Below are 21,865 nucleotides of genomic sequence, written 5' to 3' on the forward strand. Positions count from 1 at the left end.
CCTTTGAAAGTAAACTGTCTTGTGATGGGCGGGAACTTCACAGCCTTGGTGCCACCCCCAAAGGCTTCGTCTTGGGTGAAAAACAGTTTGGAACAGGCACGTGGGTTCAGGCAAAATCCAGAAAAAGAAACAAAACCATGTAATACTTTTGAATGAGGCCAACCCAAATTACACAAAAATCGAGCAAACTTTTGAGTTCTTCAGAATGAAAAACGGGGGAGGACAAAAGTAAAATTTCCGGGTCGGGATTGTAAGACCCGGTCATGCCATCCTTTGAGGTGGAATGCTGGCAGGTCCGGTCTCTCCTTTACTGACTAAGAGACAACACAAAGCAGAGCTGCACAGAAGACCTAAGCAACTAGCAGGCTTTGACAGGTGAGACCTGCTCTCGAAGTAGCCAGTCCTGAACCTGTTAGGGCTTCAAGGAGCCGGTTCTGACCTTTAAATTTGGACCAGGAAGAAACTGAGTGCCAATGCAGTTGTTTTCAAATCAGAGAACTCTCTCCCAGGTGTTGCCTGTCTACCTACCCCCATTAGCAGCCTGGCAGCTGCTTTCCAAAGAAGCTAGAACAAAAGGTGAACCATGACAAACTAACTATGCAAACTAATTAACATGTAAATAAATACCTTGTAGCAAACGTTCTTATATCAAAATGTTTTGTAAAGTCTTTATAAAGTGCAAAATTATACAATTACTTATGATTACCTTGCTGGAAGCTGGCTTGTAACAATGATGTTATGGTTTAGTTGTGCACAAATGTGTGATTTCTGATGCATGTGTTGTATATATGATATTGTGTTCTATGTATTTAATAAGAAACGAACTTTATACACTACATTTAAAAACTTTTTTATTTTTGAATTCACAGCCTATTTCAGGTATCTCTTTATTGGAAATCCTTAGTTAGTGTTCACAGTTTTGGTCTCTTTTGCTAGTTCTTTGTCGTGCATATCATATCGTCAATCTCATTTTCCTGGCAGGCTACCGGGAACAAGCACTTTAGTAATTGTATACTTTTGCACTTTATAAAGACTTTACAAAATATTATGATATAAGAATGTTTGCTACATGGTATTTATTTACATGTTAACGAGTCTGTGTAGTTAGTTTGTCATGGTTCTTCTTTCGTTCTAGTCTTTCCCATGATTCTCTCTCTGCATTGTATTGCTTTCCAAACAGCAGCCATTTGACACTGTGGCTCGAATGTCTCCAGACACAAGGTCAAGAAGGAAGCATCCAATCTTTTCCATACCTGTGTCCGAGTTCGTGGGCCACAGTGAATGCCAGGGGAAGCCCCGAGTCTTCATTGATGTTACAGCTCCGGTGCGGCTGGCACATGCCCGAGACATAAGACAAGCCCAGTGTCTCGCATGGATGGTTCATGGCAGCACAAATGTCTTTCCTTTCCCAGTGGGGTAGAAACACACAGATAACAAAGAAATGGTTACAATTAGGGCTGTGCACGGGTGGGGAGATTCGGAATACCCCCAAATCTGAAGCAGCAAGCCACTTCAGATTTGGGGTTCGGGAATCGCTTTGGTATGCTCCGTTAAGATTCGGAGCATACTAAAGCAAGGGGGGAAACTCCCCCCCCACCCCCACCCTCCCTGGGGCAACCCCTCTAACCCCCATCCCCTGGGAAGACCCTTCCAGCCCCCAACCACTTACCTGGCGGCGGGAGGGTCATCAGCTGCTGCCGCCGCCATAGCAGCAGCAGTGACAGCACAAGGCAGTGCGGCCTGGAGTCAGCCGGCTCCTCTGCCACCACTGCGCCACCGCCTGAGCCTGTGGGGTGGTGGGGAAGGCCGGAGCCTCCTCCTCCAGCCCTTCCTGCCCCTCAAATGGCCGCGGCACGCCAGTGGCATGGCAGCCATTTGAAGGGCAGGAAGAGCTTTCTCCACCTCCTCCGGCCCTTCCTGCCCCTCAAATGGCCGCTGCGCCACCGGTGCACCGCAGCCATTTGAGGGGCAGGAAGAGCCAGAGGAGGCGGCTCCGGCCTTTCCCACCACCCTGCAGGCTTGGGCAGTGACACAGCGGCGGCAGAGGAGCCGGCCTGGAGCCACCACACGGTAGGTGGGGGGGAGGTGGGAGGGTTGATGTTTAAAGGGCCCTGCCGCTGTTTGCAAGCAACAGTGGGGCCCTTTAAACAAGCCACAAAGCTTTCCAAATGCTTCGGAAAGCTTTGCTTTGGTATTCCAAAGCTGGCCCCGCTTCGGGAATACTGAAGCTTGCCGAATCAGGTCCCGAAGCGAAACCCGAATAGCACAGTCCTAGTTACAATCATTAGCAGGCTGCCTAAAGCTGAGCCAGGCTGACAGTGCAGCTGCAAACTGTCTGCAAACTGAAGTGAGGAGAAAGGGTTGGAGATCTCTATCAGAACCATACCAATTGTTTCTCAAATGATGTAATGGTTCAAGTCCAGTAGCACTTTAAAGACCAACCAGATTTCTAGATGATAAGCTTTTGAGAGTCAAGCTCCCTTTGTCAGATATAAGTCCTTCTGTCCCAGTCAGAAGGTGGGAAGGGTGCTACAAAGAAGGGAGTCAAGATGCAAAGGTACAATTCAGCTTGATTACAGCAGGTGAGAAGTGCTTAGGAAACTATCTTCAAAGAAAGTCCTGGCTTTAAAATGAGCTTGATGGGCCATGATCTGCCAGAACATTCTCCTATGGAAGCCCCACTTCGAAACAGATGCTGCTGAGATTCTCAACCTATTCTTTGTTAGAAAATATATATGCCACCTCTCTGAATACCTGCCTGAAGCACTTTGCAAAGTCAAAACAATAAAATCATGAGAAGTGAGCTGTGGCTTACGAAAGCTCATACCCTGCCACAAATTTTGTTAGTCTTATGGGTGCTACTGGACTCTTTTTTCTACTGCTACAGACAGACTAACATGGCTACCCTTCTTGATCAATAAAATCATAAAAGCAGTCATGAAATGATTAATATTAGGAAAGTTTTGGAGGGTAAGGGTAAGTGTAAGGCTAAGTGGCGATACCTTGTTAGGAGGACAGCTATGTCATGGTGCAGCGGGTGAGTGTCCCCTTTCACATTGATGGCTTTCTGCCACTTGCAAAAACTTCGCAGAGTGTTGTCTGCATGGTGGGTGATTTTCAGGTCCTCCTGTAGAAGTAGAAGTTCCAATACTCTCATTTAGTAAATGCTTGGGTAATATTGCTGCATTCTTGTTCAATGTCAGAGATCAAGATGCGTATTTTTTTTTGCACTCTCATCACCTAACTCCACGCTGAGCTGGATAGTCCAGGTGAGCCTGATCTCGTTGGATCCCGTTGGATCTCCAAAGCTAAGTAGGATCAGCCTCGGTTAGTAATTGAATGGGACATGTCCAACGAAGACTGGGGTTGCAGAGACAAGCAATGGCAAACCACCTCTGTTAGTCACTTGCCATGAAAGCCCCACCAGGGGTCACCATAAGTCAGCTATGACTTGAGGACACTCTCCACCACCTCACCTAACCCCAACTACCCAGATTTTGGAATTATCTGTAATACTGGCCGTTTTCACACTGCTTACTGGCCACAGAACATTGCACCAAGCTCCCGGAACGGCAGCGTCTTCCTGGCGCGAAATCGCACCAGGAAGACACTGCTGTTCCGAGAGCTTGGCATGATGTTCCATGGCTGGTAAGCAGTGTGAAAACTGCCACTGTGAAATGCTTCAGATCCCACCAAGAACTAGAAGCTTCCCAAAACTCTTTGCTAGGTCAGGGATCGTGAATATAGGCCTTATGGCTGTGGCCTGGAGACCAGTTGTAATTCCGGGAGATCTCCAGCCACTACCTGGAGGCTGGCAACCCTATGGCGAAGGCTACCACGGAAACTGTGGATTACTGTCACAAAATCAGGCCATTTCACAGACTGAAAAGCCGGAATGCCTGAAAGCACCCCAGTAGAACTGGGGACTTTCTCATGCAGGCACTGGGTCACTTCTGTTTCTTGCACAGTGCTGGCATAAAGAGCAAACACACCAGCCATTTTTTCTTCTGCTTACCTCCTCCTCTTCTAGAAAGATAAGACGCACGATGGAAATGTGGATTGGGTTCCCAATGCTGGCGTCATGGAATAAACCAGCTACCTGCACAAAAACAAAATTATGAAAAAGACAGTTCTGCAAACAGCTGTATCCCCCTAAGACACTTCACAGGACATGGAGATGAGGCACGCTGGATCCTGGTGGCTCAGCAGAAATGAATAATGGGGGGGGGGGCAGGAATCCAGCCCATGGTTTGTGTTAGGGTTTTTTTTTATCTGCTACCACTAACCCATATATATATGGGTTTTTTTATAGCAGAAGAAAAATGGGTTTATTTCTTACACGGAATAACCCAACACATTCTCCATTTCTAGGGGCCAAGCTACAAGTGACGAATGACACTTGAACAGCAACTAAACAGACTCACATGTATTCCTCCCTGTTCACTTGCACGCCGCTTGATCATGTAGTGATCGAGTGGAGTGCAAGTGAACAGGGAGGAATACATGTGAGTCTGTTCACTTGCCGTTCAAGTGTAACTCGTCACTTCTAGCTTGGCCCTAGGAGACATGTGTAAACACCAGTAGCATTGGAGGGCCTTATATACCCTTCAGTATTGTTTACAGAATAATTGCTATTTGTTGACAGAATAAATGATCAAAGGTTAGGATGAAAACCTTGTAAAAATGATGCATACACCTTGTCAGACTGACGCAGAATGATGTATTTTCCCAGAGAATATGACACCTAACAAGCTTGAGTGACAAATGAATTCTACAGACACTTGAGAAGCTGGAGCCATGTATCTGATATATTCCTTGGGAAGGAATTCATTCAAGGTTGAAATCTTATTTAATTAGAATAACCAAAACAACAAAATGTTTACACATTGCTCAGTGACTCGTCTCATTCACTGGTGACATATATAACAAGCAGGATATTTCAGAAGAAGGAATGTGACACTCAGAGCAAGGCTTTACTATTTGTTTACAGATTTATGTGTGCTGGTAGCTTGAATGTATGCTCAGAATAAGATTTTATGAAATGGGGCCTAAAAATTCCCTAACAGCTTGGTGTTTTAGTTTGGGACTGCTTTCATCTGCCCTGCCAAATTCCTACAGCCAAGCTCCCACCGGTACTCACCATATTCATGACAGTCAGGACGTATTTCTCAACATTCTCGCTGCCGTGATACTCCACCATCTTGGTGTCAGCAACCACTAAGGTCTCCACCCACTTCTCCTTGCTGACAGAGCGCTGCTTAATCTGGTGCTTCCTCTGCTGCTTCTGCTCCCACCTCTCTCTCCGTTTCTCAGACTTCTTGAGGCTTTCTTGAAATTTAAGAAGAGAGGCTGTGAGATGTCTGGAACCAGAATGGCTTCAACAGGGACCTGAGATCATCCATATCCTCCTCCTACTCCAGAACTGAGATCTGTACTCTTTCTCCTTCTCTCCTTCCTTCTCCATCTCATCCCCTTTTGCCTCTCCTGGCAGGGACCTGCTCAAGCCCCATCCAAGGCTGGTGTCATGGCCCAGTCTGGACTCAGTGAGGATGAGGTCTCCTCTGAAGGAGAGGAGCCTTGTGTAGCCAGCCAAGACTCCTCAGGAGGAGTTCTGTGTAGCCAGCCCTAGCCCTGACTCAGCAGAAGCCGGTGATCAGGAGCAACAGCTGGTGGCCGATCAGAGCTTACAGACAGCAGCTGAGGCACCAGCGCCCTCTGGCCCCAATACCACAGGGGAAGCTCAGCCAGGGACATCCAAGGCTACAGGTGCAGTGCAGCCAAGGGCCTCCACCCCCCCAGGTTCACTCACACCCAAAGAACACTACAGACAAGGCCAGTGATTGGAACTGCAGGAGAGACGGCGCAGTGCTCATCTCCTGAGCCAATGCCAGCTGCTAGAGAGCGATGATGAGTAGCGTCAGGATGGAGTCCCAGCAGCGGTTGAAAACCACGCCTGGCTATAAAAGCCAATCTGGACACACCCCTGGTGTTTACCTTGTGCTCTGACTATGGACTAGACCTGGCATTTGAATCTTGAACTCTCCTTTGGCTTCGCGTTAGTGCTTGGACTATCAGCTTGGGCGGACCCAGCCCATGACAGCTGGGACCGAAGGGAAGGACTGCTTTGCCTCTTGCAGTGACCCTCTGCATGAGGCAACATAAAGCATCACTAATGCCCTTGAAGATGCTTTGGAAGCGCCAGTGGTGAAGAACGCAGCAGCCAGATTGCAGGCAAGGGCTTATTTATTTATTGAATTAAATTTATATTCCGCTCTTCCCACAAGCGGGCTCAGAGTGGATCACGACAATATAATAAATACAGTAATAAAACATAGCAGCATAAAATATAAAATCATCAAGCAATAATACAGTATGTTAAAACAGCCATGCACATATTGCACCACCCGTTCAGACTAAACAAACCCATGGGGCAGGGTGGCCAGCTACCAGATGGAAATAGAGACCGGGGGCAGGGGCGGGGGGACACATAGTATTCCAGTATCAAGAAAACTGCCCTGACTGCCGATTTGTTTCCATTCCCAGTCCAAGGTGCTGACTTAGCTCTTGAAAGCTGTACTTGCCTGGGACTTGAGTATTTGAAGGACTGCTTCTGTACATTCTTGTGCATCGCTGTCACAAGTCTTTGCTTCACCTTCCCTTGATATTAATTGCTCTTTGCTTACTTATGCTGCTTTAAGAGCACAGTCCTGGATCCAGGAGCCAAAAGTGCATTCTGCAGATGTATCTTAGGATTAACTCCACCAACTGCAGGAGCAGCTGAATGCTGAAGCTGCCCTCAGAATTGTACAGCCTGACTGATTTATTATTATTATGGGGTGTATAGATTTTGTATTTTTTTATGTGCTACCCCAAGAACCTTTGGGTTTGGGGGAATGGAAAGAAATTTTAAAAATAAAATTAACAGCAGTAACAGCAGCCTCACGGATCACCAGTGGTGCAAAACAGTCAAGCGGGCAGATTAAAAGTTCTGAATTTTACTTGAGAAAAATAATAAATAAAGGAATTCTTTGAAAAAACACTGGCTTCTCATGGAAAAGGGCTTCTTGTAAAAGAATGTCATCCATTCCTAATCAGGGTGTTGGCCACATTTACAGGGCAATCCTAAGAAGAGTAACGGAAATATAAACCAAAATTAAGCACGAACCAGGCTGGTTCGTGGTTCGCGAACCGGCGGTTCATCAGATCCCATTTCTGACGAACCACCACAAACTTTAGGCTGGTTTGCTTGGTTTGTTTTTTGGTTCGTCACTGCAGACAGCCTGGTGCCAATCAATCAGTTTCCTAGGCAATAGTGGATGGACTTCCTGCAGACCTTCTGCTGACCCGGAAGTGATGATTTTCTGACCTGGATGTGACGTTTCCATGAACCAAACGAACCGGTTCGCAAACCAGGGGCAGGTTCGTGAAAGTTCGTGGTTCATGAAATTTGATGAACCATGAACCACATGGTTTGGTTTTTTTCCGGTTCGTGCCCATCTCTACTGTTAGATCTACTGGGCAGGGCAATCGAAATCCACCAAGGACATCACACAGTTTGCTCTGAAGTCTCCACAATGGCAATGCAGATGAAGGACAGTGGCACCAGGAAGGAGCAATGTGGGACAGCTTGCCCTCGGGGGAAGAGACTGGTGTGACTGTACCATTTTGCACAAAAATCTCCATTCTTACAGCTCTCAAATCACATCTACAAGCATTGCAAGCTAAAAAAACCCCAACACACCTACTCAGCAATTCTGAAAATGCTTCTCAAAACCATGCCAAAAGGTTTAGTCTTTAGTCTTTGCAGTCTTTCAGACCACTTGATGTGTAAATAAATGGGTGACCTTTAAAACAGTGTCACAACTATCTCATTCAGGAGAAAGCTTCTGGCACAGCCCTAAGTTCCCGTTTTGTCTTGCATAGTTATCCACCTGAACCCAGCCCTGCTTTGCTGCTGTCTAGATCGGATCTCGCCAAACTCTGTTAGGATCTCAGTCTGTGAGATCCTCTGTGATGGCTCCAGCCTTATAGAATGGCCTGCCTGATGAGAATAGGAAGGCTCCCAACTCTCCTGGCCTTCCATAGACTATGCAAAACTGAATTATGCAGGGGAGCTTTTTTACCCAGGATGCTTTGGACTATGGACTATACTACTGGCCCTGTCTATTGGTGTAAGTATGCTCTTATTATGTAATTTCTGCATTGATGAACATGTCCTTTTTGAAATGCTTATGCTTTGTTTCAGGTTGGTTGCAGCTCTGTTTCAGATTTCTGCAATCCAAACCCTATCGTGCTGTTCTATCGGATATCCCGTGCTATTGATTGTATTTGACTTACCCTCTGTAATTCATCATGAGTATCAGTGAGAAAGGCAGACTATGAATAACTTAAATCAGGGCTCATTTTGAGGGAGAACGCACAGGAACGCAGTTCCGGCAGTTCCCCAAAGAGGTCACATGTCAGGTGGCCCCGCCCACCTGACTCTCGGCCATTTTGGGCTCATTTCAACCTGGATTGGGGCTGAAACGGCCTGGATAGGGCTTCTGACAGGTGGTGGATCACTCTCCCACTCAGCAGCGGCCTGATTCTGACCATTTTGGGCCCCTTTTCGGCCATTTTCAGCCCCTTTTTGCCATTTTGGGCCCAATTTCGGCCCTGAATGGTCAGGATTGGGTCCAAAACAGCAAGGATAGGTGATGTCAGGGGTGTGGCATATGCTAATGAGTTATGCTAATGAATTATGCTAATGAGTTCCTCCAGCTCTTTTTCTACGAAATGACCCCTGACTTAAATAAATAAAAGCCTATGCTCAGCAAGAACCACCTCACCATGGGGGTTGGGACAAGAGTCATGCTTTTAAAACACAGGGAAGAAGACTGCAGGTAAATCTTCGGAAGCTCTCTTCTTTGGCAACTGTTCAGCTCGCAAATTAGGAGACAAAATTACCTTGCACTCCACACATCCTGACAATTCCAGGCTTGGCGTTTGCCACAGCGATCAGCTCTTCTGACTCATACTCTGGAACGTTGCGTCTATATATCTTGTGCGGCTGGGCTGTATTCTCCCTGGGTTTGCTTGCAGATAGCGGTTCAATAAAGAAGTCTTTGTTAGCCAGCCGGAAGATGCCTTTCTGGAGAGGGCGAGAAGACCGCATGAGACCTCCCGTCTTGAATTTGTACCCTAAATGACGGCTTGCTTTGCTTCAGCCCCGTTGGATCAAATCAGGAAAAAGTAAAGAACAAATCCAAGCACAGAGACGCAAGGCCAAACTGTATCCATCATGCCCAGTCCGGCCACATTGCCTTCTCCAGTCCGGGATGTGCTTTAGCAGGGCTCATTTTGAGGGGGAATGCACAGGAACGCAGTTCTGGCAGTTCCCCAAAGAGGTCACATGTCAGGTGGCCCTACCCACCTGACTCTCAGCCATTTTGGGGGCTGGATTGGGGCCAAAACAGCCCGGATTGAGCCTCTGATGGGTGGTGGGTCACTCTCTCGCTCAGCAGCAGCCCAATCCTGACCATTTTGGGCCTCTTTTCAGCCCCATTTTGCCATTTGGGGCCCAATTTTGGCCCTAAATGGCCAGGATTGGGTCCAAAACAGCCAGAACAGGTGATGTCAGGAGGTGTGGCCAGGATTGGGTCCAAAACAGCCAGAACAGGTGATGTCAGGAGGTGTGGCATATGCAAATCAGTTATGCTAATGACACACTTCTGGTGATGTCAAGGGGCATGGCATATGCTAATGAGTTATGCTAATAGTTCCTCCAGCTCTTTTTCTATGAAATGACCCCTGTGCTTTAGTTAACAAGCCATCCAGGTTGACTGACTACGCAGTAAGGAGTCTTTAAAAGAAGTTCTTAAAAACCGAGGAGGAACCTTTCAACATACTTTCTCTCTCCAGTTAGGGTTGCCAGCATTTTCACAGGCCCTGCTCCAGTGCCTTTAACAGCCTCACATGCAGGTGAAGCTTTTCCTTTACTTGAATAGATTGAATAGGTTGCCAAGAACAGGTTCACCTACTGCATTTCTACTTCGTAGACTGATATTAAAGGCACAGCAGGAAGGCCAATAAAGAATTTGGCAACCCAATTCCAAACATTAGGAATGTTTTTTTTCTGGGAGTCATACACCTAAACAAGCAGGAACTTGGGGGGGGGGGACAGCCAAAATCAGTCCTTTGGATCTACTAAGAGCCAAGCTACAAGTGACGCCTGACACAGGTGGGACACTTATCAGCTTCCCTCAAGTTTTGATGGGAAATGTAGGCGTCCTGGTTTTACAGCTTGGCTCTCCATTACAGCTGCAAGACCAGGATGCCTCCATTTCCCATCAAAACTTGAGGGGAGCTGACAAGTGTCCAACCTGTGTCAGGTGTCACTTGTAGCTTGGCTCTAAGAGGTGATAGATGACAGACATGAGACAATGGCCGTTTCCACACACGTTGAATAATGCACTTTTAATGTGCTTTAGTTATCCTTTAGAAGTGGATTTTGTGTTTCACACACGAAAACCCAGTTCCAAATGATCACTAAAGAGCATTGAAAGTGCATTATCCAACGTGGAAGCAGCCAATAACTCTTATTGGCTCTAAATTATTTTTGTATTTGTAATACAGCAATCAACTTTGTTCTTTCCTTTTGTAAGTGGATAACTTGAATTGCTGCTATATGCCAATAAAGGCTAACTTGACTTGACTTGAACTCTTATTGGCCCTCTTCTATGTTTTCTGTCTTGTATGTGTTTATTGAATTGTTTCTATACTCTTTTAAATGTTTTTTTAAAATTTAAATAGTTTAAAACGTTTAATTTTTTTAGTGTTTTAATATTTGCAACCTTGGGGACTCTATTTTGGGAAGAAAGGTAGCATACAAATGTTTTAAATAAATAAATAAAATGATAAACAGGATTCTGGAACAGAATAAATATTTCCAGGATCAGCCCCAGTCATAGTTATGGGTATTTTTCTCAGTGGGAGGTATAAAAGCAGGAGGAATCCTCTAAAGTCTGTGGGAAAGGAACTATATTTTGTATGAACTGTTCTGCAACAATATATTTTTAAGCATTTTCTAAAAATGAAATGCATTTCTAAAAAATTAACCTGAAAAGGATATGCCTCACACAACAGAAAAAATAACAAGTGCTGCATCAGATGCTGGACAAAAATAAGCTACCAAAATAATGTCAGAACAATTAATAAGTCTTGATTGATTGATTAGATTTGAACAGGCCTAGAGCAGATAACATCAATATTAAAATTTATGATAAAATTTGCTTTAAAAACCATAAACAAACATACCTTTACAATAAAATTTGCTTTAAAAACCATAAATAAACATGCAACTCAGTAAAGAAACAGCTCTAGATGGTGACCCAAATTTCCAACCCAACCCAAACATTCTATGAGGTTGGAGATGGAGGAGCAGCAGGGGTCCAGCTGGTGGAAAAAAATCTGGGTGGGGATTGCACTACACTACCCCCCCCCCCCCGCCCAACAGGAGACTGGTTGGAAGGCTCGCTCATAGCCCAGCCCCAACCATATGCCTGGCAGAACATCTCTGTCTTACAAGATAATAAATCTTGTTGAGCCTGGGTTTCAGCAGGCAGAGAGTTCCACCAGGCTGCTGCCAGGATTGAGAAGGATCTGGCTGTGGTTGAGGCCAGGTGAGCCTCCCTGGGACCAGGGACCACCACAGATTTTTATCGGCTGATCAGAGCACTCTGGGGCATATATGGTGAGAGGCGGTCCCAGGATTTTATCATGAATCTGAGAGACGTGTGCCCTGGCAGTTCCAAACTATAAACCCTGCGGAACCCAAGGCACTTACCAGCCCATCACATGTGCTGAGAGCAGCCAGTCCACTCTCCTGTCCCTCATTCTGAACAGACCCAACCATGTGACAGGAGTTCTGGTTGTAACCCTGGATCTTGGCATGAGCTATACTTCCATATCGCCTCTCAGTCACAAATCCAGGAGCCAGAAGGTGGCTGTTAAGACTCAGGTTGAATCTTAGCTCTTGTCCCCTGTGGTACAGTTTGTAGAATGACTGTAGGAGGTTCTGAGAAGAAATGGCCCTTTTGGAGAGCAAACGGTGAGATAAGTTGTAGGAGAGAAAGGAGCCCCTCTCGTTCACCTTGAGGGGGTGAACAATGTCGTAGTCCGGTTCTTTTGTGTGAATGGACTCTGCACCTGCAGCAAAAAATATGAGAATGATTAGCCTGAAAGAGAAAGCTCTGGTGTCCAAGGGAATAACGGGAAAGGACATAACTGCTAGAATTTAGATCTGGACAAAGCACCTCACTGGGCCACCAAATGCAATCAGAAGTTCAAGAACTGCTGGAGGGAGGGGGATGACTTTGCTATGTGCCACTTTCAAGTTTTGAAGATTAACAGTGCAATCCTAAGAAGAGTTACTCCAGTCTAAACCCACTGAAGTCAATGGGCTTAAACTGGAGTAAACCTTTTTAGGATTACACTGTTAGTGTTGAAGACCACTGGTCTCTCTAGGTGGGGACCTCTTACACCAGGACGCTCAAATGTAGGGAGAGGCAATGTTAGTTGGGAAGCGCAGTTGAAAAGGGCAGAGTTGAAGGTTCTGTCAAGTTCACCTTTCTACACCAGGTTAGTTTAAAAAGAGGGGCTGAGATTGCTCCTCAGAGGGTTTGTTAATTTCATCTTTGCTGGAAGGGGAGGTGAAGATGAAATTAACAAACCCTTTGATGAGCAGATCTCTGCCTGCTCTGCCTTTTGCAGAGTGGTGAAATTGACACACTTGCCTTTCTAGCGTGTCCTGAACTTGTGCCTCCCCCGCCCCCGCACCTTGAGCAGGGGGATTTGCACCTCCAGCTCCCCCAGTTCTGATCCTTATCAGCCTAGAGGAGGCTTGGCAGCATCCTGGCGCCTCCTGATTGCAATGGCAGATGCCCCCTCCCCCAGTTCCTTCTGGGTCAGGTATTTGTGCAGCCAGCTGATCACAAAGGGAGCCTCATTATCCAGTCTAGAGGGTCTCCTCGGGCGCCAGAGAGGACCCGGACTGGCTACAAACATGCTGGACGCCAGGAAGAAGAGAAGGGAGGAGAGAAGAGGCATGCCGAAGCTGCAGAGACCGGGGCATGTCCCAAAGCCAACTGCAGCCGAGCGAGGCGAGCAGGCAGGCACCGGGCGCGGGGGGAGGAGGATTCTGCTTGCTTTATGGCGGCGGCGGCGGGAGGGATGCATCTACATTGTTCCAAGGACGGGGCTCCTCCGTGCATTGCACAAGGCACCCGCTCGGAGTCCCGCTGCCAGGGCTGCCGCCGCCCGTGCCGAGTCCAGGGGGAGCGCTCGGAAACCGGGCTCCCGCCACGGCCGTCCCCTCGCCTCCCTGCCCGCCCGCCTTCCGCTCACCTCGGCAGCCGCCCAGCCCGGCCACGAGGGCGGCCAAGCCCAGCAGGCGGAGGGCCATGCCGGCCGGCCGGTCCCGGGGGCGCTCCCGCCGCCTCAGGCTCCGCGCGAGGGCCAGCCCATCCTCGCCCGGGGAAGCGCCGCCGCGCGCCTCGCTCGCCGGAGCCGCCGGGAGGAGCCTCGCCTCGCCTCGAGGGCCGCCCAAGCAAGCCCCTGCCCCCGGGAGGGGGCGCCCGGCGGCGCTCCGGTGCCAATGGCAAGCGAGCCCGGAGGGAGGGAGGGAGGGAGGGGAGAGCGGCTCCCGAAAGGGGACTCGGGCCAAGTGGGTCTTTTTGCAGTTTGAAAGCCCAGCCGCGGAGCAAGCGTTGCAATCAGCGCTTGGGCTGCACAAAGGAGGAAATCGGATGGGGGGGGGGGAGAAAGAGGAGGGGGCTCCAGACCGCAGAGATGCTCTTGCTGGTATCTGGGGAGAGCCACAGGGTTGCCAACTCTAGCTTGAGAAATTCCTGGAGATTTTGAGGGTCGCGCCTGCAGGGGGCAAAATTGAGGAGAGGAGGGACCTCAGCAAGATATAATGGCATAAAGTCCAACTTCCAAAGGAGCCATTTTCTCCAGGGGAGCGGATCTCCATTATCTGGAGATTATCTGCAATTCCGGGAGATCTCCAGTCACCATCTGGAGATTGGCAACCCCTGGTGGCCAGGAATGACACCTCTCTACCCTCGAGGGCAGGAGACCATGTGTGGAGGCAGCTGGTCAGCAGGATAGTGGCTGGGCTCTGGTTCAGCCTCTCCACATCTGAAAGCAAAGTCGCTTTCCTCATTCCCTCGTTGGGATTCTGCTTTAATTAATTCAATTTATTAGATTTCTTGCCCGCCCTCCCCACGAGTGGGCTCAGGGCCAGTTACAACATTATATAGTGATACAATGAACTAAAACAACAATACACAATAAAGGATAAAATACACCATTTCATAATTCCAATACAAAAGTTAAAACCACAATCTAAGATGCAGCAGGGAATGGTTCATCATAATACATCCCACACACCAATATCGTCTCTGACCGGACAGTTTGCCCACGCCTCAACCACCACCGTAGGCTTGGCAGGACATCTCCGTCTTACAGGCTCGGCAGAACTGTAGCAAGTCCCCAGGGCCCTAGTCTCTATGGAGAGAGAGTTCCACCAGGCTGGAGCCAGGGCTGAAAAGGCCCTGCCCCTGGTTGAGGCTCGGCAAATGTCCTTGGGGCCAGGGATCACCAGAAGGTGTTCATTGGCAGAATGAAGTGCCCTCTGGAGAATGTATGGCAAAGAGGCGGACCTGCAGGTATGTTGTTCTCAGTCCATTAGCACACACACACCACATTGTTTCTCTACTGCTTGGCCTGTTGCTGGTCAAAAGATGAACTTTGCCTTCTTGCCAGCGCCCTCTGAAGTGGTATGTGCTATGCCCTAATGGGTGGGGGGGACATCTGCATCAACATGCCTCTGGTGGCACCCTCAAGGGGGGAGGCATGTTAGCATACTGCTCCTCAACTGGTGGCATCCCATTTGCCTAGATTCTGGCAATGAAGGGCATTCTAGTGCTACTACGGATTTTCATGTTTGCCCTCTCTGGACTACACCCCCTCCCATATTTATTTATTCATTTATTTATTTATAGTCCACCTTTCTGAGACTCAAGGCAGATTACACCGTGTGAGATTAGTACAGTCAATATCAAGGTCATTTCCAGAAACAATACCATAGGGTAAATAGATACAAGTTCACAAAGACATCGCATTAGCAGGAATCCAATATAGAGGTGAAGAAATGCTGGAACAGGACATAAGCAATTCCAGGGCTGACATTAGACAACAAGAAACACAGGTAGCTCATAGGACCACATATTTTAAAAAAACAGATAGCACATAAGGCAACATAGTGGTGAATTCTATGGTCCTTAATTCATTAGCAAAGTATCTGAAACCTGTCCCTACAATACAAAAGCCTTTTTTAATAATTCGGTTTTGCATCATTTGCAGAAAGCGAGGAGAGTGGGGGCTCTCCTGACCTCCTCAGGCACTTCTGGGACACAGGGCTGGATCAAGGGGGGCAGGGGGGGTAGTCTGCCCCCGGTGCTGCCAGGTAGGGGGTGCCAGGAGCAGCTGCCAGCTGCCAGGAGCACGCAGGCGGCAGTGCGGGCAACCTCCCAGCCCCCCGTGCTGCCCTTCGCCTGCCCCACAGGACAGGGGGAGGCCGGCTTGCTGCGTGCCCCCTGTCCTGCAGGGCTGGCAAAAGGCAGTGTGTGGGGCTGCAAGGCCGCCCACACCATTCGCCTGCCCCGCAGGACAGGGGGTGGCCAGCCGCCCCCTGTCCTGCAGGGAGGCGAATGGCACGGGCAGCTTCCCAGCTCCGCACGCTGCCTCCACCGGTGCACCGCGTGGGCAGCATGCTCCGCCCTGCGTGATGATGTCACAGAAGTGACGTCATCATGCTGCACTGGGAGCACGTGCGCGAGGGGTCGGGCTAGAGTTGCCTGGGTACCAGCAACCCTAGATCCAGCCCTAGTGGGACAGTGCCCTCAGACAAAAAGGTGGCACAAAATGCCTCATGATTGTGGAGATTTTCCAGTGTGTTCCTTCCCTTTGCCAGCTCCCCTTTTTTGGCCTGCATATCCTGCTCAGTATTCTTCTAACAATCAGTAATCCAGAAAGCATTTTTGATCTCTTGATTATATGCTATGAACTTCCTTCCATGGTATTGTTTTTTGAGTGGCATCCTTTTCTGACTTCAGTTGTGCGCATAAAAGCTGCATAGAAATGCCAGTGTGGAAGACTTCTTGTCCTTGAAGCTCCTCCTCAGCTTGGGCTGGATCTGCAGGGCCTGGCTTGGGAAGGGGCCAAGAGGCAGGCAGGGAACAAGGGAGGAGGGAGGGCAACCATGGTGCCAGCAACAGCCAAATGCAGCAGGTTTGCTTGGCTTTTCGGTAACTCTGAATCTCTGTTCCTAGGCATCCATTAGGAGCAGTACTAAGGAAGAAACGGGAACAAGACACAGTACGAACCACAGCTCACAAGCTGAGTGCCAGCTTTGGTTTATAGCTTGACAAACTACCCATAGTTTGTTGGGGGCCAGCATTCACATGTTGTGGCAAGCTGGGTTTTAATCAGTGATGTCTCAACGAAGCCAATGCTCTTAGCTTACTGAGCCCATTGTTAAATCCCATCTTGGCATAAGTGTGACATCTGGTGGAGAAAGAGATGGCTGCTTTTTTTTCAAGGTCGTTTCAAAACTGCTATCATGCTAGTAATATGAGTACCGAGTGGTTCTGCATGATGCGCTTTTGGTTCTGCTTGCCGAGCTGGAAGAGGGTTGTCTGTTTCTTTTGGCTGACTCACCGTCTATCTGTGTAAGACCTCTTTGAAGACGTGGGACAGATAAGATAATAAACTGGCCTACTGTACAATGTTTGTGTAACGCTTTTGCAGAACATTAAAGTCTAACTTATCATTGGATGTGAGCTTTTGTGAGTCACAGCTCACTTCGTTAGATACAAATAGGCTGTGGCTTATGAAAGGTTATGCCACGATTTATTTGTTAGCCTGAGCTGCATGCAGGACTTTTTATTATTTTGGCTGCAGCATGCATGTGCGCACATAGAATTATTTGGCTTAATGGGAGATTACTGATATACATTAAAACAGTGTTTTTGAAACTGTAATGTGCAGTGTTAAGAGCTGTAGGGAGATTAAATTTTGCTTTTAATTGTGGAATTTCCTTGACTTCTGAAAAGGAACGTCACTTATTCCTGCAAGATGGCTTGAGCAATTAAGCATTTTTAACAGGGTCTTATATTTGCTGTGTACCTACAGCTTCTCTTGGCCTTTCAGTCCTCTTCCTTTGCATGCTGGAATAGGTCATTAATGTTTAGGTCTGTATGCGGCAGTGATCAGCTGGTTGCACACCAGTCCCCTTCAAACTGCATTCAGACACCACAGCAAACCTTGGTTTGTCCACAAGAGGTCCAGCCGTATCTTGTTTTTGTGCCTTCTCCTCCCCTTATGCCTCGAAGGTAATTTGTTGAAGGCAATTTGTTTGCAATACATTCTACAGAATTAAAAATACAAGTTTAAAAGTACATACATGCAGTCTGGGAAGTTCAGCAGATTTACCTGGGGTTATTCTTACCTTCTGGGAATGTAAGGAAGGCAGTAGGAAAAGAGGAAGACCTAAAATAAGATGCCTTGACTCAGTAAAAGAAGTTGTGTCCTCTGGTTTGCAGGATCTGAGCAAGTCTGTTAATGAAAAGACATTTTATTTATTTATTTATATCATGTATAGTCCACCTTTCTCACAGAGACTCAAGGCGGATTACATAGCGTGAGATTAGTACAATCAGTATTAAGGACATTTCCAAACAGTGTCAAGGACATTTCCATAAACAATGTCTTAGGATAAATAAATACAAGTTTACAGAGACAGAGCATTAGCAAGGATCCAATACAGAGTTGAAGAATTGCTGAAACAGAACATAATAAACTCTAGGACTGACCGTAGACTTTTCCTCCCCTTGTTGTATTTGAGGGCAGGAATGTGAAATAGGCCATCTGAGTTATGATTTTATGATATGATTTTAATTGTATTTATATACAGTAATTATGTATTTTATGAATGCTGTACCCCGCCCTGAGCCCACTTGTGGGGAGGGCGGGCTAAATGCCAAATAAAGTAAAGTAAGTAAAAGACAACATGAAGTACAGGTAGTATATGGGAGTACAAATTTAAAGCAACAGATAATACATACGGAGGTAATACGTGATACGTAAGGATAATATTTTGGAGATCGTTCATTCATAGGGTTGCCATAGGTTGGAGATGACTTGATGGCACATAACACACACATTCTTACCTTGACAAGGTGTCTGCCAAAACATTTTCATGGCCCTTGATGTGCAGACCAAAATCAAAATCTTGTAATATTAGACTCCACCTCAGGAGCTTCTCATTGTTTCCTTTGGTGTTGTGGAGCCAACGTAATGGTGAGTAGCGAGGTGGGGGGGGCACGATTGGGTGCTGGGGAGGGGAGGCTGGAAGGAGTGGGAGGGGATTGACTGTGTCCTGTAATCCTCTCGACCTAGGGTTCCAGGTCCCCCAAAGCCCAAACTAGGGGACAGGGCAGCATGTGCACTGGTGGTGCCCATGCAGGGGCCTTCACTTCATGACATTATTCCCAACATGTCAAGGAAGTCCTCTGGAATGTGTGGGAGCATGCTGTGGGGCTCCTGGGCCAATTCCCTGTGCCTTCCCCCCCTGTCAGCCAGGTGAGAGGTAGCGGGGGGGTAGAGGCTGGGAGTGGGCGATCCTCCTCCCCTGCCGCGGAACTGGTAACCCTATTGTCTCAACCATTTCTAGGGTTGCCAGCCTCCAGGAGGTAGCTGGAGATCTCCCAGAATTACAACTGATCCCAGGCAACAAAGACCAGTTCTACTGGAGAAAATGGCTGCTTTGAAGGGTGATCTTTATGGTATTATACCCCAGTGAGGCCCCACCCCTCCACAAACCCTGGCCCCTCCATACCTAGACCTGGCAGCACTAACCATTTGGGAGGGACTGTGTGAGTGTGTGGGGGTTAACTTTTCCCTTTCCACGGGCACCTATGGGCTACGCTGGCTTTTTTCAAGGCATAACTTTCAGCCACTGTTGGAGGGGGTTGTTCCTGAGCTGGAGCAGCTTACGGAGCCACCTAACTTGCAACCTACTCCCTGGCCTGGCCACTCTTATGCAGGTGCAGGGGTTTACATCCACGGCCCACGGGCAGGCCAGTGCCCAGAACATCTTTGGGGAGCTGTGCTGGAGTAACTCTGGCTTATGCATCAGTATTAGGGCTAGTTGGCTCCCTGAGCTAGGGTTGCCAGCTCCAAGTTGGGAAATTCCTGGAGATCTGGGGAGTGAAATCTGGAGAAACCTGGAGTAAGTGGGGTTTGGGGAGGGAAAGGACCTTGGCATGGCATAATTCCATAGAGTCCACTCCCCAAAGTAGCCATTTTCTCCAGGTGAACTGCTCTCTGTGGCCTGGAGACCAGTTGTAATTCCGGGAGATCTCCAGCCACTACCTGGAGGCTGGCAGCCCTACTCTGAGCCTCCCCCCCACTCAGGATTGTGCTCTGTCTCAAAATTTCCAACTCTTTATTTACACTTTTTGAAAATCCTTGATTTCCTGAACCTGAGGGCAAAACTGCCTGTTCCTCAGATTTTACAGCTTTTATTTTCCCTGGTAGCCATTTTGTCCACACTTCTACCCCAGAATTTTCACCTTTTTCACTTCTGAGAGAAAAATTTCTTTAAAGAGTTTCCTAATCCCAAGGAATGAGTGTTGTCAGGGTCCCCCAGGGCCAAAGTGGGGTTGCAGTCTGGAGCGGTTGCGGGGTACTTGAAGATGGCTATCATATTACTTCTCTTCGCCAGGCTAAACGTACCCAATTCCTTCAGTGTAGCGAGTAGGGTTGCCAGCCTCCAGGTAGTGGCTGGAGATCTGGAATTACAACTGGTCTCCAGGCCACAGAGATCAGTTCACCTGAAGAAAATGGCTACTTTGGGGGGTGGACTCTATGGAATTATGCCATGCCAAGGTCCTTTCCCTCCCCAAACCCCCCTTTCTCCAGGTTTCTCCAGGTCTCATCCCCCAGATCTTCCGGAATTTCCCAACTTGGAGCTGGTAACCCTAGTAGCAAGTGTTTGCAGGCTCTGGCCTAGCTTGAAACATGCTGGCTCAGCTAATCAACAACACCTGCAAGTGGTCTCTGAGCCAAGCTACATGTGACGCCTGACACAGGTTGGACACTTGTCAGCTTCCCTCAAGTTTTGATGGGAAATGTAGGCATCCTGGTCTTGCAGTTGTAATGGAGAGCCAAGCTGTAAAACCAGGACGCCTACATTTCCCATCAAAACTTGAGGTAAGCTGACAAGTGTCCAACCTCTGTAAGGCGTCACTTGTAGCTTGGCTCTCTGACTCTCTAGTGAAGCAGCCTTGAAGACCAGTCTCAGTGAGTCCTGTCTACTGTCTCTGAATCTTTTCACAGAACTAATGCTAATTAGCAGCTTTGCCCTGATGGGTTCCTGAGTTGCCTGGCGATACACTGAGGGCTAGATGTCTTCTCAGTACGCATCCCCACCTGCCAACTGAATGTAGCATTTTGTGCCTTTTGATTAATTGGGTTCTGGCTCATGAAAGCTCACACTGCAATGAATTCTTTAGTCTTTAAGATGCCTCAAGACTTCGTGTCATTCCGTCTTCATCATTTGTTGCTACCATACTGCTTCTCACAATGTCAAGTGCAATGCCCTTCATTTAGAAATAACGAGGGGGGGGGGCAAAGTCACTTAGAGATCACTCTAGAACTCTTGCTGACTAGTTGGAAGCGTGCTATGTGATAAGGTGCATTTTAAATACCAGTAAATTTAGGATTGGGTGGGGGGAGACACTCCTTGAAGGTGTTGAGCCAGATTGGTGTAGTGGTTAAGAGCATGGGACTCTAACTGGGTTTGACTTCCCACTCCTCCACTTGAAGCCAGCTAGGTGCCCATGGGTCAGTCACAGCTTCTAGGAGCTCCCTCAGCGCCACCCACCTCACAGGGTGTTTGTTGTGCGGATAATAATGGCATACTTCGTAAACTGCTCTGAGTGGGTGTTAAGTTGTCCTGAAGGGCAATATATAAATTGAATGTTATTATTATTATTAATCAAATGCTGCATAAGCATGTGTGAAAAAGCACCTGGAATTCTTTGACAAGGGAGGGGTTCGAAGGGAGGTGCTAACTCCAATTTAATCTCCTGGGTAAGGTTACCAACCCCAGTTTGGGAATTTCTTGGAGACTTGGGTGTGGAACTTGGGGAGAGCAGTGGAGTGTAGGTTCTGGCTTGTCTAGAGAACAGTTGTCACAAGAGGACTTTTATTGCTTTGATATGAACATCTGGTTGTAATCTGCTCTGAGCCTGCTTGCGCGGCGAGCGGAATAGAAATCTTAATTAAATAAATAAATAATTTGAGGCATCCCTGGCCACCAAAAACCCATTCTTAATTAGTAAGGATTTTCCTTCTTCAACTGCTGAGACTTCTAGGCTATTGAGCAATCCAGACAGATGGGTTACATACAGGGCCGCTAGATTTTTGGCTGCTGTTGTAGAAATATGGAAACCTCCTAAAGTTACGGCATAAACATGAATATTATGTGTGCAGTTTTTATTAATTGCTTAAACATAAACTCTCAGTGGCTGTTTGAGACCACTGGGTCGAAAGAACCATAACAGAAAAGAAAGCGAGTAATAAGTTTGGGAATTTCTTGGATTTGAGCGTGGAAATCGGGGAGGCCAGGGGATCTTAGGTTCTGCTTGTCTAGAAAACAGTTGATACGAGATGACTTTTACTGCTTTGATATGAAGTTCTGAGTAATCATTTGAGGCATCCCTGCCTTCCAAAAACCCATTCCCTTCCTTCCCCCCCC

The 21,865-nt window shown here is 47.7% G+C and overlaps 1 protein-coding gene across 2 annotated transcripts in view; it reads right to left on the reverse strand.

Moving 5' to 3' along the window:
- Positions 1–13,492, reverse strand: part of ADAMTS7 (ADAM metallopeptidase with thrombospondin type 1 motif 7) — a 71,268-nt gene extending 57,776 nt beyond the window's left edge. For both annotated transcript variants that reach the window (XM_055002816.1, XM_055002815.1), the window contains exons 1-7: positions 13,384–13,492; positions 11,825–12,186; positions 8,947–9,130; positions 5,141–5,328; positions 4,016–4,099; positions 3,003–3,127; positions 1,254–1,403 (exon numbers count right to left, since the gene is read on the reverse strand). In XM_055002816.1, coding sequence (XP_054858791.1) covers positions 1,254–1,403; positions 3,003–3,127; positions 4,016–4,099; positions 5,141–5,328; positions 8,947–9,130; positions 11,825–12,186; positions 13,384–13,441 — 1,151 coding nt within the window. In that variant the 5' untranslated portion in view covers positions 13,442–13,492. The remainder of the gene's footprint in view (positions 1–1,253; positions 1,404–3,002; positions 3,128–4,015; positions 4,100–5,140; positions 5,329–8,946; positions 9,131–11,824; positions 12,187–13,383) is intronic.
- Positions 13,493–21,865: the final 8,373 nt, after the last annotated feature.

The sequence above is a fragment of the Eublepharis macularius genome, chromosome 18 (genome assembly GCF_028583425.1).
Source record: "Eublepharis macularius isolate TG4126 chromosome 18, MPM_Emac_v1.0, whole genome shotgun sequence".
Lineage (NCBI taxonomy): Eukaryota > Metazoa > Chordata > Lepidosauria > Squamata > Eublepharidae > Eublepharis > Eublepharis macularius.